The 27,600-nt window shown below is 40.0% G+C and overlaps 2 protein-coding genes across 2 annotated transcripts; one reads left to right on the top strand and one right to left on the bottom strand.

Annotated features, from left to right (window-relative positions):
* Positions 1-662: 662 nt before the first annotated feature.
* HAUS3 (HAUS augmin like complex subunit 3) lies at positions 663-14,093 on the bottom strand. The gene is made up of 5 exons (XM_020812919.3): positions 13,686-14,093; positions 12,403-13,373; positions 5,447-5,886; positions 2,741-2,966; positions 663-1,523 (listed from the first exon to the last, which is right to left on the bottom strand). Exons 2-5 carry the CDS (start codon positions 13,315-13,317, stop codon positions 1,299-1,301), a joined length of 1,806 nt encoding a protein of 601 aa, XP_020668578.3. The 5' UTR covers positions 13,318-13,373; positions 13,686-14,093; the 3' UTR covers positions 663-1,298.
* A 1,548-nt stretch (positions 14,094-15,641) lies between these two features.
* ELOC (elongin C) lies at positions 15,642-25,873 on the top strand. The gene is made up of 4 exons (XM_020812906.3): positions 15,642-15,798; positions 21,329-21,382; positions 22,384-22,527; positions 25,133-25,873. The coding sequence occupies exons 2-4, from the start codon at positions 21,379-21,381 to the stop codon at positions 25,321-25,323; spliced, it is 339 nt and encodes a 112-aa protein (XP_020668565.1). The 5' UTR covers positions 15,642-15,798; positions 21,329-21,378; the 3' UTR covers positions 25,324-25,873.
* Positions 25,874-27,600: the final 1,727 nt, after the last annotated feature.

Raw genomic sequence — 27,600 nt, 5'->3', positions numbered from 1 at the left:
AAAATGCATGCTTTCCTGTTCTTAATAACATACTTAGTCCAAGAATGGTTGAAAGACCGGGTAGGGTCCCAGAGGGGTACAGCAGGCAGCGGTTTGGGCCTTCCTCCATCCCTGTGTGGGCCTACCGTGGCCAAAATCACCACCCCCTTGCCCTCCCAGAACCTACTCGGCCTTTCTGCACCTCTGCACGGGCCTGCCGCCACCCCCCTTGCCCTCCCAGACTCTTCCCAGCCTTCCCCCCCGCGGGACCACCAGGGCTGAAACCGCCACCTCCCGTAGCCATCCGAAACCTTTCCCAGCCTTCTCCCACCACAGCGTGTTTTATTTTTATGTTTTTATTTTAATTTTTTGTATTTTTTTCTTCGGCCCATATGGAGTAATCGGTTTTCAATGCATTCCTATGGGAAATGGTGCTTTGACTTACGAACATTTTTACTTGCGTCCACTGTTCCAATACAGATTAAGTTCGTAAACCAAGGAACCACTGTAACGCACAAGATAGAATACTAACAGCCTACTCCTATATGTGTCTGTTTAGAAGCAGGTTCCATTAAGTTTGGCAAGGCTTACTTTTAGGTAAGCAAGTATAAGATTATAATGTCAATCATGCGTTACTGTATATTTCTGTATTGCAGCAGACAGTCTGTACAGAAGCCTTCTCCAGCTTGGTGACCTCTGGGTTTAATTAAAACTTTCATCAACCCAAGTGGGAATTTTGTTCCAATACATCTGAAAAGCACCAGGTTAGGAATGGCTGCTGGGGAGCATTCAAAAAACATTGGGGAAGTAAAATCCAAAACAGATTATATTAGCTAAACTAATATTAGTACCAATATTAGGCACAAATAGGCATGGTGAAAGTTATCTATGTGCATGCAATATGCAGTCAGTTTTATAATGATACAGAGGCTGTGGTGATGCAATTGTTAGTCTTCGGATCTAGGAGAAATCGAACTGAAGAACTTGTGGGAATGAAGCATTCTACTCATTTTGCTTCACCTCCGGAGTAAACTAAAATCTGGCAAACTTCCTCCTTCAAAATCATACAATAAACAAAAAAGTAACAGATCTATATAGAATCGCTGTACAAAGTTGGGATTTCCTAGTCCTTTAAATTTTCAATGAGAATATTTGCCAAATGTTATTTTGTCCCTGAACCACAGGATATGTAACTGTTCAAGTAAACACTTGACCAGTGGATTTCCCTCCTTCTCACTGTTCTTCATCCAGCACATTTCAGTGTTCAATACAAAAGTTCTAACATTTTAAAGAAAATTTCGAAGTATAAAATCTTGTATTCAAGACATGGCTTGAACCTTAACTTGTTGCTCCAATCTTTCCACAACATTCTTTAAATGCTCTTCATCTTTGAAAAAGTACGTGTACAGTTTTCTTTCCATCTGTGGTAATTTATTATTCTCCAGCACCTTCTTCTTAGTTTTTATATCAGCAAGAAAATCCATAATAAGCTGATTTAATTTATTCAACTGGAATTCCAACTGATCAAATTGCTCTGCCAGCTCCTAAACATGGGAGAAACACCATAATGCATTTAGCACATCTATATATAACATACATCTAGAAAATTATAATGGAACTTAAAATGGCAATCTCCTCCAGATAGTGGCCAAACAATTTTGAAATTGGTTCTTTGAGACTGAAAACTGGAATTGTGAGGAAGCCTAAATATATGCTTTAGGTCATAGACCTGCTGATTTTGGCAGTAGCCAAACCATTATTTGGGTTGCCATAAAACGTTCTCTTCTGCTATTCATTTTAGTAATGAAAATAACCCATGAGGTTATGTTCCACTGAGGCTTTGACAGGGCAAAAGTAGTGCAAGGTACTTTTTCTGCATCTGCCTTCTCCAAAATTACAACAGCTACAAAGCCTAACTTCTGGCCATCAGATTGATCAGTGCCAGCAGACATGTCGTGGGGCACTTGTCAAAGTAAAGGCAGTATTGGGCAGCTCCAGAGTGTGTGGTGTGCCAGTACTAGCTGCAGCCAAGGAAAGCACCTTTCTGCCTTAGCCACAACAAAATTGCACTTAATCTTTGAACTGGCTGCATAGTTTGCTGCCTGAGTGAGGGAGACAGTCCAGCTGGGATAGAAAAAAATTCCGAAGTTGAAGTATAGGGAAACCAGCTAGTCTGCTCCTTCCAAACCCAAGCAGCTGCTTCTAGTTCTGAGAAAACATGTGAACTTAATTGGTGAGTAAACCAGCTCAAACAGACAAGATGGCAGGAGAATGACAGTCTTGGACCAGAATGTTCTGGCCAAGCAAAAAACAAAGCACAGTTCCAAAAGCACTTGCTCCTGCGCACTCCATTTATGGAGGTGTGCTGTTGATTCCTGATAGGTACATTTTACAGCCACGAAATTGAAACTAGGGTGTGAAGAATAGCTTTTGTACAGCAAAAGTCCTCCATGCTGCTGAGTTCAACAAAGCTTACAGTACGTATATAAACTGCAGCACCAGTGTCCAATATTACAAAAATGTATCACTGTAGGTGCCAAATGTAACATATTTGGCATAAATCTCAATAGTGAATTGCTGCAGGTTGAGAAGCTAATGTAGGCATCTGTGGTTCAGAAAATGCCTATGCTAGTAACTTCTTAACTTGCAATCATCGGCCACAAAGATACATGCCAACTGTGTAAATAAACTGTAAAACTACAGTACAACTAATAGGATTTTTTCAACTACAATCATAACTAATCCTAAAACAGTCACTCACCTGATTGCTAAGGCGGACACTTTCTCCACCACAATACATACAATCACGAAGGGAAATTACATCAGCATCCATCTTTGACAGAAGAAGAATTTGTTCTTTACTAGTTACTGCTAACTGATCAAGCACAGATGTTGTATCTAGATGCACTTTTTCAGCCATCTGCTGAAGACCATCATGTGTTCTGAACAATTCTTTTGGATCTTGGCCTTCCAGAAGCTGATACAACCTTTGAAATAGAAATGCACATTAGAAATAAGATTTGCCAAAGTATAAATAACCTTTTGAAAGCAGTCTGGAAAAACAATAAAGCATCTTAACAGTCAGTTACTTCAATAAAACTTATTTGCGAAAACAAACTGTCATTTCAGTAATGGGAGTGTAATAGTTGCTTTGGCATTCAACGCTAAATCTGGTACAAAAGTTACATGTACCATTTTTATTTCCTTTGTGTAAGATGGTTTGTTATTCAAAACAAACAGAAACTATTATTTATTTATTAAATGTTTATACCAGCCATCTAGTTGCATGCTGCTACTCTGGGCAGAAAAAAGAGCCCTGATGGCGATAATGGTCACTTAACAGAATCAAGGCACATGTAAATTTGCACAATTGTAAGAGGAGGAGAACCCAAAAAGCTTTTTCTAAAAAGCCATGTTTTTATTAGCTTCCGGAAAGCTGCGAGGGAACTAGTAATGGTCTAAGCTCCCTGCCACCTACAAAAGGCAGGATGAGAAGTACCATTTTCCATTGCATTGCTGTCAACAGCATCACACCACTCACTGTCTGTCTCACCTTGGACAAAAAGACAAGACAAGCCAGTTCTGGATAGAAATGTAAATCCCTGCTTGTCACTTTCATTTCCATGAGAATTCACAAAATTTCTCTGACCTGATTTTTCTGCTCATCTTGTGGAGACTTCTGACATTTGCAGGAATGATTATTACATAAACAAACTGTGTAAAACTACAGTAATTGCTACCCTGGTCTGTGTACTTTAAAAAAAATAAAAGTACTATTATTCTTTTGGTCTTGTTCTGGATGTGAAGAATCTTGTGAGGTGTGAACATGTTCATCAAGATATTTCATTATGTTAAAACACCCTAAATCACCAGTAACAAGGAATTTAATAAGTATTATCCACCTACCTAGTTTACAGTCAGCTTCTATATAAGAGAGAAACCAAGTAAATTATACTGCTTATCCCCCAAAGAATTCAGCCCAAACTGCTGCATTTTAAGGAATTATCAGTCCCTTCCATAGAAGATGTAAGTGAATATGGGTTGGCCCAAATCCTCAACATTTTAAGTCTCCTCCACGCGGTTACATTCCCCTTCTTTCCTGCAGCTTATATGATGCATAAGTAATCCATTTTATTGGATAGAAGCTATGGATGAGAGCTATGGTATGGCAGGAGGAAGTATTTGATTCCTGAAAATCACCACTGCGAGATTACATTACCAGCAGGTTGAGATTTTGATAATCAAAGACTTCTACCTCCCTTCCTCCAATTCCCACAGATGAAATGGATTAACAGTGATTTAGAGCAGTGGTTCTTAACCTTTTTGAAAGAAACGCCCCCTTGAGCCATTGAGGAAGTTATCATCGCCCCCCCTCCCCGTGGTGATGATATCTTTTATTTATTTATTTATTAAGACACTTAAATCCAATGACCCCTGAAAACAAAATTAAATTCCAAGAAAATGAAATGCCGCCCCAAAAGTAACATTTAATTGTTTAGTTGCAAGTGAATTTTAAGACGCAAAAAGAAATATAAAAAGGGCATAAAAACAAATGCAGGAACTAAAAATTTCAAGACAAAAAGTCTGAAACTAAATTAAAATTGGAGGAAAATATATATTCATGCTCACTGTAAAAAGGCTGCAGCCATCTTCACAGGTTTGGCTTGCTCCAGCACCCCCCTACCGCCCCCTTTCTGCTCCAGCGCCCCCACGCCGCCCCTTTTCGTTCTACCACCCCCCTGAAAAATGAAATCGCCCCCTGGGGGGCATTATCGCCCACGTTAAGAACCACTGATTTAGAGAAGCTATAGGAGAGAAAGGGGATGGCTTCATTTACCTGATGTAGTAATATAATCACCATTCTGTGGACCTTATTTACTCAAGAGAATTTTGGCCATCTACTGTTTTCAACAGGTATTTGTATGCAGCAGAGGTGAGCAATGAGCACTCCACCATTCACATACCGGGTCTTGCTTGTCTATCAGATTCCCGCACCTGCCGACCTCACCCCAGATTGAAAACATCCAAACTTGGAAGCCATATTGAACAAAAATTATTCTTCAAAATATAATGTACTGTATCTCCTCTCCTGCCTTCTTTCACTCCATGTGTGTGTTTATACACACACACACACACATATATATATACATATATATAAACTGGAGAGCATGCACTAACTTGGCAGTCAGCTTAAATGACCTTAAATGTTGATAACGTGGATATACATCTAAGGAGCCATTTAAAACAGTGCTTGGTAGGGAACATTTTCATATAAGAATTAAAAGTACCACCACAAGTCCATACAAATGCTGATTCGGAGCAATTATCTAGAAGAAAGATCCATCAAAAGGAATGGAACATACTCCCACATTTTGATTTGAGATGTTAGTTTTCCCACGACAGACTTTGCACTCAATGCATTAATTATTTATTAATAATTTTGTCAGACAGCCAATCAGCAGCTTACCTTTGTGTGGCATTATCCTTTGAGTCAATAGTACTTCTTGGTAGTTTATGATGAGATATAGATGGCTCAGTCATTGTTTCTAAGGTTTCCGCAAAAGTGATGTTGCTCTGTTTTAGATCCTGAATCAGATTTTCTAGCAAACGGCTATTATCCCTAAGTTTTCTCAACTCAATTTCATAAGCCAGTTGCAGAAGCTCAAATGATGCCTTCTGTTTCATCAACTGATTACAAATGTGATCCTGTCTTGCTATGTAGTATTCCTGCCGTGCAATCTGTAGATCAAAATCACCTCCGACCACAGGCATGTTCAGTAGTTCTGCATCTTCCTTTGCCAGGAAAGGTATGGTTTCATGGTTTAGCTGAGCCAAATGTTTTTTTATTTTTGAGATATCATTATTCAGGCTAGAAATTCTAGCTTCAAATTTTTCTTTTCCAGGAGTCTGAAAAATAAACAGATTTATTTGTAAATTATTTGTTTCTACTTAGTCTGTAATCATACCACTAACAAATTCCACAGTCCCATAATAACCTATTTTGGATGAAAAAAATATGTTTAATTAACAATTTAGGATACGGTCTGATAGCAGAAAGTGAGGAGGAATTAAAAAACCTCTTAATGAGGGTGACAGAGGAGAGCTTCAGACCATTTTTGTGCTAACTCACAATCCCTTTTAAATATATCTTAGTATTTTAGAAGTTTTGCTTTAGTCATAAGATTAGGTTGTGTAAAAGCCACTATTGGTGATACCCAGACTGGTGCTTTTTTGGTAGATCTGTTGGATGATCTTTTTCCAAGTCCCTAGTAGAGCTCTTCTTATCATATGCAGGTTGAACTGTTTCTGCTCTTTATCATTTTTGTACCATAGAAAAGCATGTTAGCTGAACTGCAAAATCATGTCCTTCCAAACTGAGTAATCTATTATTTTCTAAGGTTATCCATTCTTTTACCCATGCTAGGAGAAGTCTCCCTGAAGCTGGTGAGCAACAGAGGGAAAGGAAGCTGGGCAGCAACCTGGTATTTCTTCCCTCTGAAGAGACCACCCAAGCACAGATTGGATGCAGGAGCCATCTTTGGCAGTGAGCTATGAGTAACCCACCCCCTCCGGAGGAGAGGAGAACAAACAAATACAGCGTTGAAAATTTACAACAATAAAGTAAGTTAAAGCCTTTGACCTGTTAATAGCCCTAATAATGGAAAGAGAAACTAGAGTGAAAATATTTGGCTGAAAGGAAGGGAGAAGCAGCGAGCTTGCTTACCAGCCTGCTGCCTCAAAAGCAAACTATCTTTAGAATGTAGGCCGGTCAAGGCGAAAAATGAGAGAGTGAGAGAAGAAAAAATCTGATCCTGAAAAAATCCCAGCGTGAATTAAATAACGACAGGACTTAAAACTTATCAGTAAGAAAAACAAACTGAAAAAGTAATAATAATGCTATGCTACTAGACTTCTCAACAGTGCTATCAAAGCTTGGGAACTGTATAAATATCTCGGGAGTGGGGAAGCCGTGGGAGACCTCACCCCCCCCCAGAGGCTACGGCTGTAAAGGGCTATTTTATATACTGTGAGAAGATACTGGGAAGATACAGTCACTGAGGATTGTGGAACTGGGAAAACCAGGACTGGAGTTGTCAGTTGGATTTATGGTGGAAGGAGCATACAGTGGAGTATAAGGACACCTTCTGGAGGAAAGATGAGTGACAATCTCAATACACCTCCTATATTATATTGGATTTGATATGTGGGAAGCCTTTGGGACTTTGGAATATCGTACTGAGATTGGAACTGTACAAATACTGAGGTGGGATAACCAGAGATTTTTCCTAGCTTCATCTTGACATCTGGAACGTTGTTTGAGACTCTGGAAAATCGCATTCAGGCTGGAACTGTACAGATATTGAGGTTTGAAATCCTGTAATTGTTGTCAGCTTGGATTTTCTTCGTTGAATTGCATGGGACTCTAGTAACAGAGGTTGAGAGATATAACATCATTGCTAGGATTTTTGAGAAGAAGGAACATTTGTTATATGGTTGTTTTTTAAATTGCTGGGCTAAAGGCTGATTTATATACTAAAATATCTGGGTAAAGATTGGAAGAAGATCTTAGGAGAGGTGGTTGGTTGTGGGTTTTGTTTATGGGTTAAATAGGGGAAATTTCTGAACGAGTAAGTGGTATATTTAAGCCTTGGTTTTTGTTTGTTTTTTCGGTAAAGGGTATAGTAAAATTCACACAACCTCTAAGAATATTGAGATATTGTTATGGAAAAGACTGAAATGGCCTCCAAAAAAACCAAAGCCCCAAACGCCCGGAACCTCTCCCGCCCAGTCTCAAAGTCTGGGAAAACTAGTGGCACAAAAACCAGACAAAGAATGGCAAAATACCATGCAAAATTTACTAAAAACATGATTTTAACAAGTAAATGAATGTCTCAGTCAAATAGCAGATCAGATGAAAGAGATGAAAACTGAGTTATCAGAAGCCAAACAAGACAAAACTGAAGTGAAATCAAAAACACAAGATCTTGAGGAAAAAGAGAGAGGTACAGATACTCTAGTGAACCAAACTGAAGAAACCCTAGAGGCAATACAGAATAATCAAAAACAAAATGATGACAGATTAATAATGCTAGAGATGGAGAGAGCATCGGAAATGCTCAGATTTCAAAATGTGCCAGAAAAGAAAGGGGAGGACTTAGAGATGTTAATGAGTAAAGCCTTGGCTGCAGAAATAGGGATGGAAGCAGCCCTTCCATCACTTTTTGGAAACAACTTTCAGGGTGAACACAGCATACATCAGAAGGAATAAGCTACCTAGAGAAATTCATGTGAGATTTACAAAGAAATTATTTAGAGACAAGGTTTTAAGAGCCACATAAGATAAACAGTTGATAATAGAAGAAAATAAATGTCTTAAAACAAATTCCCTGGCAAATGAGGCAAAGAAGGAAGCAATATTCCCCCCCTTGCATTGTTGCTGCAACAAAATGGAATTTCATATAGATGGCTGACACCAGAAGGTCTATTTTTTCGAACTGACACACACAGATATAATATAACATCACCAATGAAAGCAGAAGACTTTATAGAAAAATATGAGAAAGATCTGAAAATACAGGGAGAAAGGAAAAAAGAAGAACTGTAAATAAAAAAAATATACAGTATAAAGAGTTTGGTTCATTCAGGGTACATCTGTGCATGTGCCCCTGCTGCCATCTACTGGACATCCTTTATTACCGTATTTTTCGCTCCATAAGACACACCTTTCCATAAGACGCACCAAATTTTTAGGAGAAGAACACAGGAAACAAATTATCTGCTTTCTTCTCCTAAAATTTGGTGAGCCTTATGGAGAGGTCCATCTTATGGAACACACCCTAGGGTCTAATCATCTAACTTAATTAACTCAACCACTACACAGCCTTCATTCTCTTCCACAGGATGTTCTACTGAGGACGGCACACTTCGGATCTTCTGCTCACAAAACAATACAAGATTTTGGAAAATAGACTAGCCTCAGAAGAACTACAGTTGAAACAAAACTCAACAAATACAGAACTGAAAGAAAGATCCAGGTCCAGATGTTTGGCTAGCGGAATATTATAAAGAACTAGAAAATGTATTGCTCAAACCATATAAGAAACTCTTGGAATTTGTAGAAAAGGGAGAACTGCCACCAACGTGGTCCGAAGCAATAATTTCTCTTATACATAAGGAAAACACGGTGGGTAAAGAAATTCAAAACTACAGACCAATCTCATTACTGAACATGGACTATAAAATATATGCAACCATGTTGGCAACTAGAAAACGGCGCAATAAAAAAGCCCACAGAAACGCATAAAAACGTGATTAATGTGTTCCTATGGGCTCAAAACTCACCGTTCAGCGAATATCCTCCATAGCGCGGCCATTTCTGGTGCCTCTTAAGTGAGGAACCCGTCCCAGAAAACAGGGGCGGCCATTTTTTCCCCGGCGGCCATTTTGAAACCGCCAATCAGCTGTGCAGGGAACCGATCATCACAAAGCGAAATTCTCCCATAGGGAACATCGCAAAGCAATCGCAAAAAGTTCATTGCTATGCAATTTCATCGCTAAACAGAGCACTCGCTAAGCGAGGCACCACTGTACTAGACGGGGTGCCCTCTTTCTCCACTACTATTTATTCTTACTCTAGAAATATTAACTGAGCAAATTAGAGGTAAAAAGGAAATAAAAGGACTGAAAGTAAGAGGTCATACCTATAAGCTCCAAGCTTTTGCAGATGATCTAGTTATTACTGTATATTGGAAGATCCAATTGACTAAATTGATCTGAAGGAGATGTTGAAAAATTTTGGTGATATGGCAGGAATAAAAATAAACCAAAAAAACCCACACAAAAATACTGGTCAAAAATATGAGAGAACAAGAACGACATAAGTTAATAGAAAAAACTAATTTTCAAGAAGAAAAAAGAGTTAGATACTTAGGGATCCAAGTCACAATAAATGAGCACATTATTTAAGGATAATTATATGAAGTTGATGAAAGAGATACAGAATAGCTTGGAGAGATGGTACAAATTAGAGCTATCGCTGATCGGAAGAATAGCAACCGCTAAAATGAATGTTCTACCTAAAATTCTATTTTTATTTCAGACAATTCCCATAATATTAAAACAGTTTTTTTTTCAAGAACTTAACAAGATAATTATGAGATTTGTCTGGCAAGGTAAAAAAAACAATTAAAATTAAAGCAATGCAAGATGCCAAGCAAAGGGCGGGTTTTGGTCTCCCAGATTTGGTTTTTTACTATAGATCCTGTGTATTAGATTGGAAAAAATAAATTTTAATAAACAAGCTTTTTGTAAGAATTGGCTTCGCAAAAGACTGCTCTGCTCTACCAGCTTGAATGATATGCTGATATGCTTCCATATATGAATGGATGTCAGATGAATGTCTAAGAATGCCCTGCATGGGGTGGGGGTGGAGGGGATGAATGTCCAAGAATGGCCAATCTGTGTTTGGGATAAAGAGTTTTGGAAGGTGACGACCTAAGTGAAAATCATCATCACTTTCCTTTCCAGGTTAGCAATCCACCCTCTGTATGGTAAGAGAAGAAAAAGCATAAGGGGATTTAAGAGTGAAATTGTACCTTTGGGCAGGAGGTGTATGATCTGCCCAGTCTCCTCTGACAAGGGGTTGCCAGAACTCTATTCTGAAGCAAAGAAAGCCTGCACAGGAAGAAAGTTGGAGTTTCATCACCTGGAGGCACAAGCTTAGAGCTACCTCCCTCTGTGTCTTTACTTATTCTTAATAGTGTCTAACTTCTTGTTGTCACAGGCCTATCCATTAAGTTTGTTTGAACATTTAAAACTTCAGATGCTTTGTATATACAACATGGCTGCAGCTCTTATCCATCTGTTATCGTTTTATGCCATTGTTCAAAAGTCACCAAGATGCTGTTCCAGAAATCAACATATAATTTTTAAACATACCACAAGCACATAAAAATAGCAATAAAATAATACTAAAACCAGATCTGAAGAACAGATGAGGTGGGGTTTCTGGATTACAACTGTCAAAATCCTCCAGTCACCATAACCCATGGCTGTGTGAGTTCACAGGTTTTGGGAATTGTAGTCCAAGTAATAGCTTTTTCCAGTTATGGTTAAGTCATTACATACTATACAATTGCTGCATACAGTGGTGCCTCGCATTACGTTAATTCGTTCCAGCGAAATCGTTGTAGAACGAAAACGTTGTAATGCGAAAATAAAAAGCCCATTGAAACATATTAAAACCCCTTCAATACGTTCCAATGGGCTGGAAACTCACCGTCCAGCGAAGATCCTGAATAGGGCAGCCATTTTCGGTGCCTGTGCAGTGATGAATCCGTCCCAGAAAACAGCAAGGAGCCATTTTATTTACCAGGCGGTCATTATGAAACCACCGATCAGCTGGAGGAAAATCGTCGTTTTGTGAAGAATCAGTTCCCGAAGCAGAGAACCAATCATTGCAAAGCGAAAAAAAAACCCATTCAGACCATCATTTTGCAATCGCAATTGCAAAAAGATCGTCGTAATACGGTTTCGTCGTAATGCGGGGCAATCGTAAAGCAAGACACCACTGTATTAAAAATCACCATACGTTAGACAGCATGGCCTAATTACTTCAGCAGAGGAAGGATAATGCATGTGAAACTGTTACTGTTTTGCCAGGTTTTCCTTTGCCTGAAAATAAGTTGCCTGGAGGACATAAATAGTTATATTATTTAGAGGATTCATAATCTGCTTCTAAATTGAGATAGAGTAAGAACAGGGGAAAAACCCACAGAAGCTGTCCAAATCTAGGAAATACTATGGCATGAGGAAAACCAAAAGTGTTTGCAAGGAATGGTTTAAAACCACTATGAATTTTAGAGCTGGAAGAGACCCTATGGATCATCAAGTCCAGACCCTGTCAAGGAGGCCCAGTGGGGAATTGAACTCCCAGCGTCTGGCTCTGCAGCCGCAGACTTAAAGCTCTGTGGTTTAGATCTCTGGGTGCAGAGCCAGAGATTGGGAGTTCAGTTCCCCACTGGGCCTCCTTAACAAGGTCTGGATTTGATGATCCATGGGGTCCCTTCCAGCTCAGCAGTTTTAGGATTATTAAAGTACCAAAGGAATAGAACAGAAGTTACATAAATGGTGATTTACCAAGAAGTCTTGAAAACCTAAGCATTGACCCTTAGGACATCTGTACAACTATTACAAATTATGTCTCTTCATCGGGGCCTATCACTTCTCTGCCACATCGAAGCTTACATAAAACCAAGGGTGTCAGACTAATGAGTGATCAGAAATTGTCTCCTTCCTTACATAAAACTTTGTCATGGTAGGTCAACCAAACAATGTACTTTTAACTATTCAGATTGCTCTCTGTAGGTTCTTTATATCTGCAAAATGGCACAATGCCTGCGTGTGGGATAATAATAGTTTTACCTGCTTCAAAGAAGAAATATTTTCCTCTGCCCACTGAAGACCTTCTCTCATACTTCGATTCTTGGCCTTCTGTTGAATCAGTTGGTGCTGAGCACAGACGTATGCCATCTGCAACCTAGTCAGCTCTAGCCTTTCTTCACATGCCTCATTGCTCTCTTCACTAATGGAAGAATTCTTCATATCTACTAGCTGGAAATGTTCTTCTTTGGAACTTTCAACCAATTCAGCTATACCTTGGAAAAACTGCTTTTTTGTATAGGAAGTAAGAGCAGCAGTGCTCTGTTCTTCTTGACACAAATATTTATCTAAAACATGCTGGACCAGCAGCACAGAGTGTGGATCTGATTCTTGTTGTTCAGGTGCCCTAAAGAAAGAGATCAGCTTCTCAACTCCTTCATTAAGAGATTGCAGCTCATTGTTCATCTTTGTATTCATAGCAGTGAAAAGTCCCTGGCCCTCTTTCAGATTTTTAGGCGGTTCCTCTGCTCCTTCTTTGAGCTTTAGGGATATCAGACTATTCGCTGAGGCCACCATTTGAAGTTTGTTGCGGCGACAAATCTTTAACTGCTTCATCTTCTGAAGGGCCTGAAGCTCATCTTCTAAAGTTTTAAGTTTTTCTTCTTCGTTTTCTTCACAAATATTGGTGTTCAACTCCAGAGACTTGCAAGTCTTGAGAACCTCATCTACAGCCCCTTCTTCTAAGACAGGCTTTGATGTCTTCAGAAGAATATTGAATGACTGCAGCTCATCTTCAGATAATACATGCTGCTCATTCACATTTGTACAAAACCACTCCAAAAATGATTTATCTTCTGAAGTTTCAAACAACCAGTCAAAGTCTTCTCCATTCAGCAAATATGCCTTTGAATATCCTACCCTCTTCAGAGTTTCAATAAACTGAGTTCCACAATCCATGACACTGAAGTTGAGCAGTCAATCTTGGATGTTTTTCTAGTAGGCTTCAGCAAGATCTGTCACAAAGTACAAAATGATTAACTTCACATAAACTTTCAAGCAAAAAAGGAACACAGAAACACTGGAACAAGATCTGTATTTGCTAGACTGATCATTTTAAAGTTTGCATAGAGATAACAAACAACACTTAGTAGTAAAATAATACAGCAGTTGCATCAGGTTCTCAGTCTAATAAGAATAGCAATGTATATTGAGGAGTCCACAGAGTAAGTAAAGCCAGAGAGAACAGTTAACACAGTTTACTTCCTTAGCAACAAAAAAAAGCCTTGCCACCTTTCACGTCACAACTAGATTTAGCTGTACCTTACCTGGAAGTAAATCCTACTAAACTCAATAGGCATTACATCTAAAAGGACATGCGTAAGATCGAACTGTAGATCTGTTACTCTTCCCAAAGGCTACAAGTTGCTTTCTGTCACTGCTTGCAGAAACAGACCAACGCCTCTGGTTACTTCTCTCGCTCCTTACTCCACTGAACTGTGCGAGCTTTAGCAAAACAAAGACGATCCGATAATACAGAAGGTCCCTTCCAGCTCTGCAGGTCTAAGATTCTAAATGTGTACATTAAACAAATAAATAAATGAGGCAGCCGCCTGTGGGGCTGAAAGGGAACCGTCTGTGCTCCAAAGAGCCTCCCTGGAAATCCCGTTAGGACAGGCGGGCGCGAGCTAAAGATTCAAACTTTCACCTTCAAAGCCCTAAAGTCTCGCGATGATAGGTCCGTGCGAGTAACCAAACCGACTGATTCCTGCAAACCACGAGTTATTTGGTTCCGGGAACTTTTTCATATTATTTAAATGTAAAGCTTTTCATACTGCCCTTAATCTTACCTAATGTTTCAGAGCCGTGTTGAAAGAAGAAAGAAACTGAAGCAGTAATGAAATCACCCACTGTCAAACCAGATGCATATTTTCAAAAGACTAATATGCCCGTGTATATTAACCCTTGTTCTCCTGGGGCCAAAAGAGCGTAGTATTATCGAAGAATGAATCCCTTCTTTGATGGGATGAAATACTGTAACATCAATCAGATTAATTCTCTTAGTTCGCCCCTTCTAGGAAGCAACTTCTGTTTCGCATTTGTAACAAAACCAAAATTCCGCTGACCTTTTAAGATAACAGATTTGAGAACTCTTGTTCTAAGAACTATGTTCCACTTCATGCTTCTGTTACCAGACTCTTGGCTGGGGCTTCTCAGTCAAACAAACAACAACAAAAAAAAGGCAAGTGAAAAGGTGGGGGGAAAACGTATTAAACATCCTATGTAGTGCTGTTAGATACAGTTTACTAGGTCCTCGTTACAGTTCGGGCGTGAATGTCCCGAAGCCTAAAGTCGTCCACTCTTTGTTTGCATGGAAACTGAATAAGGAAATCCCGGAGGGGATCTTTTGACTAGAATGCGACGAACCATCACTACACCTAAATACAGGGTTCTTAACTTCCATGTTTTTACGTATCCACGTAAATGTGAAAAATTCCAGCAGCCTATTATATCGACAATTCTCTTCTACAGCCTACTAGTCAGTTTTGCTGCCCATTTTCTCATTTCCTTTCCTCGCCCCCCCCATGCGGGGGCGGGGGGCGGGTAAAGTACTGTGGATCTTTGAAACTGCCGTTGTTGCTAGATACCATCAAGTCACTTCCAATTTGACATCCTTATGAACAGGCAGTCTCCAAAACTTCCTGCCTCAACAACCCTGCTCAGCTGTTGCAAGCTCAAGGTCGTGTTTCCTTAGGGACTCAACCCATCTCGTATTTGGTCTTCCTCTCTTCCTACTGCCCTTAACTTTTCGCAGCATTATTTTTCCCCCCACTGAATATTGCCGTCTTATGATGTGCCCAAAGTAGGGCAACCTCAGTTTTGTTATTTTTCCCTCCAGAGAAAGTTTCGGCTTGATTTGATCTAAGGCCCACTTGTTTTGTCTTTCTGGCAGCCTAGGGTATTGAGGTATATAAGTTTGGTCTTATTGCATATGCAGGAAAAGGACTTGCGTGTGGTGGACGCTTTTGCCAGTGTTTACTTCATATTTTGTAAGCGGGAAAAGCCTAACTTACAACACGACTGCAAAGAAATCCAGTGTTGTCCGGGGCTTACTAACAACTAATATACTGATGTTGCCCTTTGAATGTATAAATTAGGGACACTTCAAAATGTTGCCATATAATTATAACGGCTCCTCTCTTGGAATCCGGCTTCAGTTTTCCGGAAAGCAGCTCGTTTTCCCAACGAACAGGAAACGGAGCAGAAAACATGTGTTACTCCCTCTCTATGGTTTTTCTCCCCATACGTTTGTCCTCGAAGACAGGAAACGGCTCTATGACCTACCGGAAGTGATTTCGAAGCAAGCAGTTGTCCCGAATAAAACCGTGCGGGGTCTGCGAAGGTAGCCCGTCGACACCCGCGGGCTCAGGCAGGCCAGGGGTAAGTTCGGGAGCAAGACCCTCGTTCCTCTTTTTTTTTTTTTTTTAGCCCTGCGTGGTTTGAACGCCACGAAGGACGGCCTCTCAGCGTCATGGGGGCTTGGGGTCCTGGGCAGGAGGCTGTGGTCGCCGTCGGATGGAAAGCTATGGGGTGGCCGCAGATGGGGATGAGGCATCCGCCAGCCAAAAGCCCTGTGCGAGGGCTGGTTTTCTTTCTCTGCCGCAACGTTAAAGCCCACCAACGCCTCTTGCCAACCCCATTCGCGGGGGGGGGGGGGGAGAGCGGCCTTTCCTGATTTACGCAAGAGTTTGCTCCGCTTTGTAGAAACGAGCGTAGGAAGCCTTGGCTTCGTTGTGTTCCCCTTAGATGGGAATTCAGACGACTAGCTTTGGCAGTCTTTCAGCTCATAAACGGTGTCTTTTGAGGTGCCTTTCCGAGTGCCTTTTTATTGTAATTGAGTGGCTGTTATAAACGAATTAAAAACATTATAATACTGTATAATCGTAGCAGGTTCAAGCATAGCAAGACCCTTCCGTTATCTCCTCCCAGTCCAACAAAAAACAACTGGTGCTTAAAACGAATGAGCAACAGAAAAATAAGGTTAAGACGACAGTCCTGCTTTGGGTCACCGCCCCTCTAAAGATGCAGACACCAAGAAGTAATCGCTTGGCCTGATGCAAAAAGGGCAGGATCTTTTAGCGGATTTTCACTGGCATAGCTGAATAAGTGCTTCTACTGGAGCACTGGTCCATTAACAGCTCAACATGTACCATCTGCTATTTGACAGTGATCAGGTATTCTGTAAACCCTATTATTACACTGAAGAGGTGGTGCTCTGTGTTCAGCTATACAGTATCATGGTTTCTTCGGTTTCAGCTTTGCATGAATTAACCTAACTTAAAGGAAAAGCATTTTTTTTTCCTACGATATGGTTTCTCTCTGTGTATGTTTTCATTATAAACAAAACCTGTAAATCACTTAGCTGTTTACTTTCTTTTTTCCGGAGAAAGAATTCACCCTCCTGAATGAAGACTATCTTAGGTGCTGTGAGTGCACTGTTTTTACTAACCTTCAGCTGGTATTCCCCCCCCCCTTGCTGTTTAAAAGTGAGCCCTTTTTTTCCAGTCACTGCTTATCACTGGTAAAGACCTTGGTTTTTCTGGAAGGATACTTGAGTTGTACTGTATGTGTAGATGCATTCTGGAACCTTATTTTCAGCACTTGATATTGCTATGTGAATCATTAATACTACTTTTTTTAAAGATCATATAGATTACTGTATAATGTGAATAATTTAAATCTTAACTTTAATATACCATAACAGATCATACATTTGAAACTGGGCTGGAAGATAATGCATATCATAGTATTTAAAATAAAGAAAAGTGGGACAAGTTATATCTAAAACAAAATGTGGTCTATTTAGAAAAAAGCCACTTCTAAGCTATCTTTTAAATAGTGTTATTAGTAAGTATGGGAACTGAGATTGTAATATGAAAATAACTTCTTTCTCTTGAATGCATATTTTTGCATTCTTGTTTTGGTTAAGCTTTAAGCTATTTTTGACCTTTTTCTAGAAAGAATAATGAACACCTTTTTTTCAATATTTGAAAAAGCTCCTTCATGCTCCTGCTCACTGAGTAAATCGGCTACACTGCCATGTGAACTTTCAGCCAGAATCTGATTGAATAATTACGCTGTCATATATCCATCAATGAAAATTATTGCTAGTTAAGAAATCATATTTGCATTTGCTGTTGTACACCAAGTCACCTGACTGCAGTGTGACAGTACATACAAACAGCAAACTTTTCATCTAGCAGCAATTTCATATTGTGATTTATGCCAATAAATATATTCCCTGTCAACTTCCAAGAAGCTGATGAAGATAGGATCTTAGTGCTGTATGAGCTCACTTTTACTAGGTTTGTAGATTCTGATTGGCTTTTTCTATTTATTTTTTTAATTCAATACTTTTTCATCATCATTTTAAAATGGAGCACATTTTATAATCAGTGTTGGGAATTAACAGAGCCCTTTATGTGAAAAAGTACATACATATTTTAAAATAATTAAATATGTTTTCCTTACAAGTAGCTTTTGTTGTCTTTTCACACAGTTCAGGATAAATTTAAAAAGTAATGCTTGGGCACTTTTAGGTGTGTTTCATTACCCTAAAAGTTTGTAAAAGTATGTTTTGAGGTTTGGGCTTGGCCCAGTTTCAGTTATTTATAGGCAAAGTAATTTCCAGTGAGAACAGTTATTTATCCATAGATCACCATCTTGCAGGGGACATCGAGTTAATACCTAATACAAGAATTAATTTGATGTGGGAGCAGCTTATTCTTTTGAACCTGGACATAAAATTGGAAGTGACACACAGATAACACTGGATTGCAACTATGATCAAATTCAAGTTCCTTATTTTCTAAGCTTTATTTGAAGTGGTACTTTTTGCAAGGAAGAATATCAGTTATTCTTTATTATAAAAAAATTAAATGGTATGTTTTTCATTGATTAGAATTTATTCATAATGGCTTCTTGAAGAGAACACCTTTGTTTCCAGTGAGGAAGTAAGCATTGTGATTCGGGAACTGGAAGCAGAAATTGGCTTCAGTTCTCTACTTAAAGTACACACATCCTCTTTCCCTGCACAAAGTTGTTGTGGTAACAGCTGCAGATCCCTATGTCCCTCAGTCAACAAAGCTAATTGACTACAACCTCTCCTAGATAATGTTCAGAGCTTTCAGCACCTACTTTGCTAGACTATTGGCATCCTCTAGTCTTCTGATAGCTAAACAGAAAAGCTGATACTAGATCTACTTGCAGCGACATTTGGAAAGAATATTAGTAGACTGAAGATACAAATATAATGTTAGAACTGCAGAGCTGGAAGGGATACTGTGAATCATTGAGTCCATCCTCATCAAGGAGGCATAGTGGGGGCTTAAATTCTGTGCAACCAGGTACCCAAACCACAGAGCTATGTTGTTAGGCAGTATGGAAAAGCTTTCATTCATATGTTTCAAGAAGGCTTGGTATACATTATGATATGTTGGATGCCAATTTGGCACATTCAGGAATAACTCTTCCTTAGTAAAAGAGTGCTATTTTTTTTCTTGAAATGACATGTGATAAATAAGTAGAAAAGCTGTTAATCAAATTTTAAAATGACACTAAATTGAGAGGGGTATGTGATAACTTCAGAAGGGAGATTCAACATGACCTTAATAGTTTGGAGAAAAAAGTCAAAACAGAATGAATTTCAAGAGGGAAATATGGTAAAGCTCTGTATTTGGGAGGATAGAGCAGGTTTTCAATTAGCGTATACTGAAAAATCTAGGAGTCATAGTAGACCACAAGCCAGACATGAGTCAACAGTGTAATGCAATGGCAAAAAACAACAACAATATCCCTAATGCAAATTGAGTCAGTATTAGAAATTGGGAAATTTGTATATGAATATGAATATCTCCATCCCAACTGGACCTAATGAGGGTCCGACTGGACATTTGCACGAATCCTGCTGTGGCTAAGGTCTCACTTGTCTTGCTAATGGTGCTCGGAGCTCCACTCTTCCTGCTTGGCTGGCCACTCAGCAGTTGTGCAGGGAGACTCATCCTCCTGCCTGGAGTATCCAGCCATGCAGGAAGACAGTGGAGCTCCAGGCACCATTGACAGGACTAGTGGGATCTTGGCTGTGGTGGTGTGACAAGTGGGTACGGCAGCCGGGGGGGTTGAGTAGTAAAGGCGGGAAAGAGATGAGGAGGCAAATCTTCTTCAAAATCAACAAGTTTATTTGAATAAGTATTTAACTCAACTGGATCAAACGGATCCCTTAAAACATCGTCCAATAACAAATGGTATCTTTTGGGGCGCCGCGTTTCTCCATTCCCATCGATGTTTACCAGGGGGCCGGGCCAAAGCGCTCCCGATCTGTCATCGGCCGTAGCGGGGTGCTCCTTACTGCACACACAGTCCCGCAACAAGGGTGGCGGGCCCAGTCTCCCTCCAGAGGCTTCTGCTGGAACTCGGGGCCTGGTCTGATCACCTTCCGGCCACCAAGGAAATTCCGGGGGTACACTGACACAATCCATTCTAATGGGTCATATACGCGGCCGTTACTGCCCTGGGGCAAGGGTTCTGGTAGTAAACCCCTTCCTTGCCTTAAGTTAGGAAATTTCCGCGCAAGGCCCGGGTCTTGAGCACAACAGTTCCCTTCTAGTTCTACAAATACTATATGTAATTCCACAAATCCTTGCCACAGGGCCATCCTGACAACCTTTTTATTTCTCAGCATTTATTTTCAGATTTGATAGGGTTCTCTTCCCCCCCCCCTTAATTGGACCAAAGCACAGCATGCAACTATTGATTGCCATTACTGTGATCAATACAATCCTCAAAGAAGTAGCTCTGTTAATCTGTCTCATCATGTTGGCAAAGAAAAGAAAAAGAAACAAAAATATTGTTTCTGTATATCAGTAACAAATGATATACAGTATCTGTTCAGATGAGGCTCATAGGAATGCAGAGTGATTCTGCAGTGTAGCTGTGAAGAACAAAAAAGATGCACAAATGAAACTAGGAATTAATATGCTCCGATATGATTTACAGGAATGAGTGGAAATATGCAGAAGGAGTCACTCCTTGAGGAGTTTGAGGTGTTTCTGGTCTGGAACTATTTGAAGGTTTCCAGGTTTCATTGGCTTACTGCTAGAAAGCCTCACGCTGAACAATCTGAAATTTCTGAACTGTTTGGAAGTACAGCTCCTCATAAAACATGTCACATCATGCTAATCTAGATTTGAGGTTAGCAAAGTGGTCAGATCTTTAAAATCTACTTTAATGTACCCATTTTTGTGTAAGATGCTAACATTCCCTTGCATATTTACTCAGGTGCAGTCCTGACTATCTAATTCTGGAGGCAAATTGCCTCAAAAATCACTATAGACATCTGTTGTGCACTGAGGTATGTGACTCAGTATGTAATAGAAGTTGTCTACGGTGATTTCTTTATTTGAAGCAATTTGCCCCCCAAAATGTTTCTGTCCACATTGCACAGTATAACTATGTAAGAGGATTTGGGACAGAATCTTATTTCAGATGAATCCAAAGAAAAATTATTCCCAGTAAGGCAAAATTACCAATGTTAGGCAAAACCCGAGGCCTCAAAAATAGGTTCATCCACTTAGATGTAGGATCAGAATGTAGTTGGAGGCTATTAGCTTTTCTGGTCCACAGAATCCCTAGACGGACTTAGTACCTAGAAATAGTCCTATCTTTTGCTTCTTGTGCAGTAAAGTTTCCTTTATAACCTTGGTTGCAGACTAGAAAGAAGTGAATAATGAAAATACTATATGCCTTTGACTTTGTAATGTGGTATGGTAAACACAGCTACATTAGGTTTTTATTTAACTTCAGTAGCAGTTAAAGAAAAGGCAGCAGTTGGTGACCTTTTGTTGTCACCAAACAGCACTTTGCTTTCAAGAATGAACTTGAACTTATATGTACTTTTCCATTTTGTTTTCAGATCTTTGAGAAAGACATAGCAGCCAAGAACAAACCAGTTGATAAGGTACAATGGGTAAGTGCACTGTTAAAAGTAGCATTTCATAAGTACCTTTTGTTTGTGAGCATCCTCTGCATATCCCAAAGGCTGATTTTAATTTTGATGAAGTTTTCAGTAAAGTGGTTATGAAATTAAAGGGGAGATTTTCTATAATGGTTATACATGTAATGGCTTTTCATAGAATATTTTTCAGAATTCAATTTTCTTGCTTTATAAAACTACATGGTACTCCTGTAATCTCACACTGTTTGGGATGCTGCATTTTGCTAGAAATCCTTTTGCATAAAATCAAAATTTGAATAAGAGTAAATGTACACTCTGTAAGTGGGACAGCTTACAGATGGAGAGGTGCCTCACTTTAATATTTCAGAGGGAGGTGTTCTCCCACTCTGTTTCAAGCAGCCCTCATCTAGAAATATTCTTGAACATTTGTTTAAAGGATACTGAGAGTTAGGGAGGAAACAGATTAAAACCTATTTCCCATTGACTGATTAATTGCTGAAATTGTACATGTGTTTAATTTGTTGCTTCCTCAAAAACTGGCTGTCAGCTATAAAATATTTTGCATGTGCATATTTGTTATACTGTCACATGAAATGTTATACTGTTGCCTGGGGAAGTGTACCTGTCCACAAAAATTGACATTAATATGTAGCAGTTAATCTCTAAGATACTACAATATTTTTGTCTTCTTTATATATATACAAAAAAGAGCACTGTTTTAAGTGAGGTTGTTAGTGCTGAATGTTTACATTCATATGCTGGGAGGCTAACTGAAAGTTAATGAAATATTTTCCCATTTGTTTCCCATTTGGATTAGCACTCATATGATGTTTGAAGTCTCTGAACAGTTTGGAGATAACAACTTCCCTGAGCTCCTTGAGGATCTACTTCCTCTTTTTGAAAGCCGTCTTCCATTTCTTGATTCACTGTTGTAGTGTTAAACTTTGGGTTTTTTTGTTCTTAAGATTTTTAATACACATAAATTGAAGGAGCACAACAATTGTGTATTGTAGATGGAGAAGAGAAAACATATGGTGGGTGTGAAGGCCCTGATGCCATGTATGTGAAATTAATATCCTCTGATGGCCATGAGTTCATCGTTAAACGAGAGCATGCGCTCACATCAGGAACAATAAAAGCAATGTTGAGTGGTCCAGGTAGGTGCAATAAATCAATTGCAAAAATGTTAATCTGTTTTGAACTTACTTTCTTATGCCTTTGCAATCTGAGTGCTATAAGGATGTACTAAATCTGTTTTTTAGCTTCTTTATTGAACAATCTGCCTTTGCAGATTTTTTCATTTCCCCTTTCATCAAAAATGCAGTGGCTGAATCCCCATAACTTAATATAGTAGGTGCATTGAATCAATGGGGTTTTGGTGAGTCAACGCCTCTGTAAATTCTATTGATTCAAATAGGCCTAATCTTGTTACAATTTACTATGCTAAAGTAGGTCGCAACTAGAGTGAGCCATTTGAATTAGGGGAATGTACGGAGGAGCTGACTCACCAACTCCCCATTGATTCAGTGGGTCTAGTCCAGAATGATATACTACACCAAACCAGATTTTGGCCAGCATCTTGTCTAGCTAAGATATTGAGTGCATGGAGATACATAAGAACAAAATGAATTCTTTGGAAGTTGTGTAAAAGCATACATATCGGATAGCATCCTTCATACTGGCTGATATACAAGGAAAGAAGTATGTAGAAGTATACATTACATGACCTTTTAAACTAATACAGTGAGGTCTCGACCTACGGAATTAATCCGTATTGGAACGGAGTCCGTAGGTCGAAAATGCATTCCCCATAGGAATGCATTGAAAATCAATTAATCTGTACCCAGCCCAAGAACCCCACCCCCACCCCCACCCCACACACACACAAGCCCTGAAAGCCCAAAGCCAACAACAGGTGCAGAACGGTTTTCAGCTTACAAAGCCGAGCTGCGAGTGAGGGGAGGTGGGAAAGCCGCTCTGCGCCCGGTCGGCTTTGGGCTTTCAGGGTTTAGAAAACTGGACCCACTGGCCACTTGTCTCCTGTCCCCAGTGCCCAGTGCCTGAAAGCCCAAAGCCGAGTGGGCGCAGAGTGGCTTTCCCGCCTCTCCTTACTTTCTTCAATAATGGCATGTTCAACTAAAAAAAAAACAGCTGCAATGTTTATTCCACATTCAAACTAGTTAATAAAATATCTTTTAGACGAAGCAGAACTTGTTTCAAGAAAGAGCTTAATGGAAATGGTTCCAGACTGTTTTCTTTGAGAATCTTGAATGTAAACATCCTGTTTGTCTGCTAGCATAGCTACAAACTAGAATATATCTTTATAAAGATACAGATCTGTGATATCATTTTGGTAAGAATTCAGTGTTTGTGAATTTGATTCCCAAACTAATATATTAGTATATGGTATTTGGTTCCATTCAATTACACATGCATAGGCTTCCCTTTCTTTTTGCCCCCTGAGAATCTGATCTAGGTGTATTGCTGCCATATAAGGAAAACAATGTAAATCTCCTATAGGCACCTTGAAAAATAATGTCATTGTTTGAAACATGAACTACATATACTATAGCTGAAAATGACACTAACACTTTAGCTTGTATTTACAGCTACCTTATGTTTAGTGGGGATGTGGTGGTGCTGCGGGTTAAACCGCAGAAGCCTCTGTGCTGCAGGAACAGAAAACCAGCAGTCGTAAGATTGAACCACGCGACGGAGTGAGCTCCCGTTGCTTGTCCCAACTCCTGCCAACCTAGCAGTTTGAAAGCATGCAAATACGAGTAAATAAATAGATACCACCTCGGTGGGAAGGTAACGGCGTTCCATGTCTAGTTGTGCTGGTCATGTGACCACGGAAAAGTCTTCGGACTGGCTTGGAGACGGGGATCAGCACCAGGCCCTAGAGTTGGACACGAGTGGACTATTTATTTATTCTATTTTATTTATTTTATTTATATCCCACCTGTCTGGTCTTATGACCACTCAAGGAACCATGTCAAATTAACCTTTACCTTATGTTTAAAATTCAACCCAATTTTACTCTGATAGTAAAGTTACTATTTTAAATAGCTATCATGAGAGCCTATTTGGCAAGATAATTGTAAAAATAGAATATTTCAAGGAAGGATATTAACAAATGAGAAAATACTCCTATTGTGCTTAACCAGAATTTCTAATGTGTAGCAGTGACAATACAGAATACTGTACTCAGGTTCAAGCAACAAGGGACTCTGTTGAACCCTATACAGTGATGTCTTGCATAACGAGTGCACTGTTTAACGACGAATCCGCATAGCGATCTAATTTTTTAGATCGCTAATGCGGTCGCATTGCGATGTTTTAATGGGTAAAACATTGCATTGCGATGATCGGTAAGCGTTTCGCTTACTGATCTTTGCATTGCGATGTTTTTTAAACAGCTGATTGGCGGTTCCAAAATAGCCGCCGGGTGCCTAAAATGGCCACCGCAAGTGTTTTCATGCCCTGCCCTCGCTTACCGAGGGCGCGAAAATGGCGGCGCTATGGAGGAACTTCGCTCAACGGTGAGTTTGGGAGCCATAGGAATGCGTTAAACAAAGTTTAATGCGTCCCTATGGCTTTTTCGGTTCCATTTAGCGATGTTTTTGCATAGCAACGATTAATCCGGAACGGATTAACGTCGCTATGCGGGGCACCACTGTATATAGTTCTGTTTAACTATTTACTTACTAGAGGATTTCTGTATTCATTCATTTTCTGTCTTTTCTCTTTTTTTGTACATAGGGCAGTTTGCTGAAAATGAAACAAATGAAGTGAATTTTAGAGAGATTCCTTCCCATGTCCTATCCAAAGTGTGCATGTATTTTACCTACAAGGTTCGCTACACAAACAGCTCCACAGAGATTCCTGAATTTCCAATTGCACCTGAAATTGCACTGGAATTACTGATGGCTGCAAACTTCTTAGATTGTTAAATAAAATAAATTATAATAAAAATGTAAACTTTCCCCCAGTATTTAATCCATGTATTTTGGGTAGTAATGTTTTCATGGAGCACGTTCTGTATGTTTGATTAAGGAGTGTAACAGTCACTGTGTAGAGGCTGCTGCTTCCAGTGGTTTTGCATAGGAATCATTCATGCTCAGATTTTGTTTTGCTGCTTACACAAATGATGGACTTCTTGCCAACTGACAATAAACAAAACATGCCACTTAGTAGATGGATTTGCCTTATCCTTCAGTGATGATAGAGCTGTTTCCAGCACGATAAACCCATTTAAATTAGATTGGTGTACAAAGACCAAATTACAGCTCTGGCTGCGGTCTTTTGCCCACTTAAGATGGCGTCCCACAGGACTTACTTCTGAGGAGGCATATATAGGATTGCACTGCTGGTGTATTTATCTTGAGGGTTTATCTCTGTCCTCTTTTGCTTTTTATATTATCTTTTTGTATCATCTATGCTGATCAAATTGATTTTCTTGTCATTATAAAAACTATTCTGTAGTTATGCCTGCAACCTGAACTGCGCTGTACTTGCCATTTTTCTTTATTTTACTTGAATATGCATAATACTGATCAAAATTATTGCCTTTTTATGGTAGTCTTATGGCTTCCTCTTGCCACTCACATTGACTTTTAATGGCTTTTAAAACTAAATGGCAGAGGTGCCATGTGAAAAAGGGGACCTCTGATTCCATGATAAAATTTACATTTCTTATAGTAAAACCAGCTAATAAACATGGGTGCTTTGTAATCATATCCAGCAGCTGAGTGGAGAGACTTGCTCCCTACCTCCTCACTGGAGTGGTTTTCTGTGGGGAGAGGCAGGAAAGATCTGGTGAGACTACTATGATTTGCACGAATATGTCTTGTGATACCTTAAAGACTAACATATTAAACATAAGCTTTCATGAACTGTAACTCACTTCTTCAGAGGCCTTTGAGATCCATGAACACTTGTGCCAAATGAAACTTGTTAGGTTTAAATCCATTTATTGGTTCCACCTGTAGTAGACCCAATGGGATTTTGGTGAGACAGCACATAAATAAATGATGTGGTTCACAGGGTGTTCTCTAGTTGGACCTCCCAGTTCAGTTAAGACCCTAGTCTTTAAGGTTCCCTAAGACTGTTAGCTTTGAGTGGACTATATTTGTTTGTAATTAAGCCCTACAAATTTTATGAAGTGAATATATCACCATGTAGGCATCCTTCAGTCTCGAGAGACTATGGTACCATGCTCTGAATAGAAGTCTTGGAACAGTGTCTAGTTTGGCGGAGAAGACAAATTTGAGAGTGACAATCCCTTCCACACCGAAGACAAATACAGTCTGTCCCCTGTCCAGCTCCCTGATTTTGCTGGTTTGGGGATTGCCTCTTTGCCTCAGCCTTCTGAACAAGTGTCTCTTCAAATTGGGAGAGGCCATGCTGTACCGCCTGCCTCCAGGCTAAGCACTCAGATGTCAATGTTTCCCATCTGTTCAGGTCCTTTCCTAAGGTCTTTAGATCCCCCTTGCAGATATCCTTATATCGCAGCTGTGGTCTCCCTCTGGGGCGCTTTCCCTGCACTAATTCTCAATACAGGAGATCTTTTTGAATCCAACCATCAGCCATTCTCACAACATGCCCGAGCCAACGTAGACATTGCTGTTTCATAATGTATACATGCTAAAAATTCCAGCTCTTTCTAGGATTACCCTATTTGGAACTTTGTCCTGCAAGGTGATATCAAAAATGCGTTGGAGACAACACATATGGAACGTGTTCAGCTTCCTCTTCTGCCATGCACAAAGGGTCCAGTACTCACTGCAGTACAGGGGTGTACTCAGGACAGGCTCTATAGACCTGGATCTTTGCATATGCCAGCAGCTTCTTATTAAGTCATACTCTTTGTGAGTCTAGAGCAGGGATCATCAACTCCCGGTCCGTGGCCTAGTGCCAGTCCGTGGGCTTCCTTTAACTGGGCTGTGTACATGGATCTCTGCCCCCCTGCACACACGCACAGGGGGGCATGTTGCACTTGCAGAGGGACGTGTCATGCTTGTGGGTGGGCGTGTTGTGCTTGCAACAAAATCTGTCTGGCTTCTAATTTCAGCCCAACCTGGAGCAGGAGAAGCAGTGGCGGCACCTACTTGGCAAGTGAGGGGCTTCCTCGCTGCCTCGTAGGGGCTGGGTCCCACCTGCCCCCCTGAAGTGCCCATGCGTACAGAAGGGGAGCCCTCTCCCTGCCTGGCAGTTTTCTCCCTCAGGGG

Source organism: Pogona vitticeps, chromosome 4 (genome assembly GCF_051106095.1).
Source record: "Pogona vitticeps strain Pit_001003342236 chromosome 4, PviZW2.1, whole genome shotgun sequence".
NCBI lineage: Eukaryota > Metazoa > Chordata > Lepidosauria > Squamata > Agamidae > Pogona > Pogona vitticeps.
This window is presented reverse-complemented; position numbering and strand designations above follow the sequence as displayed.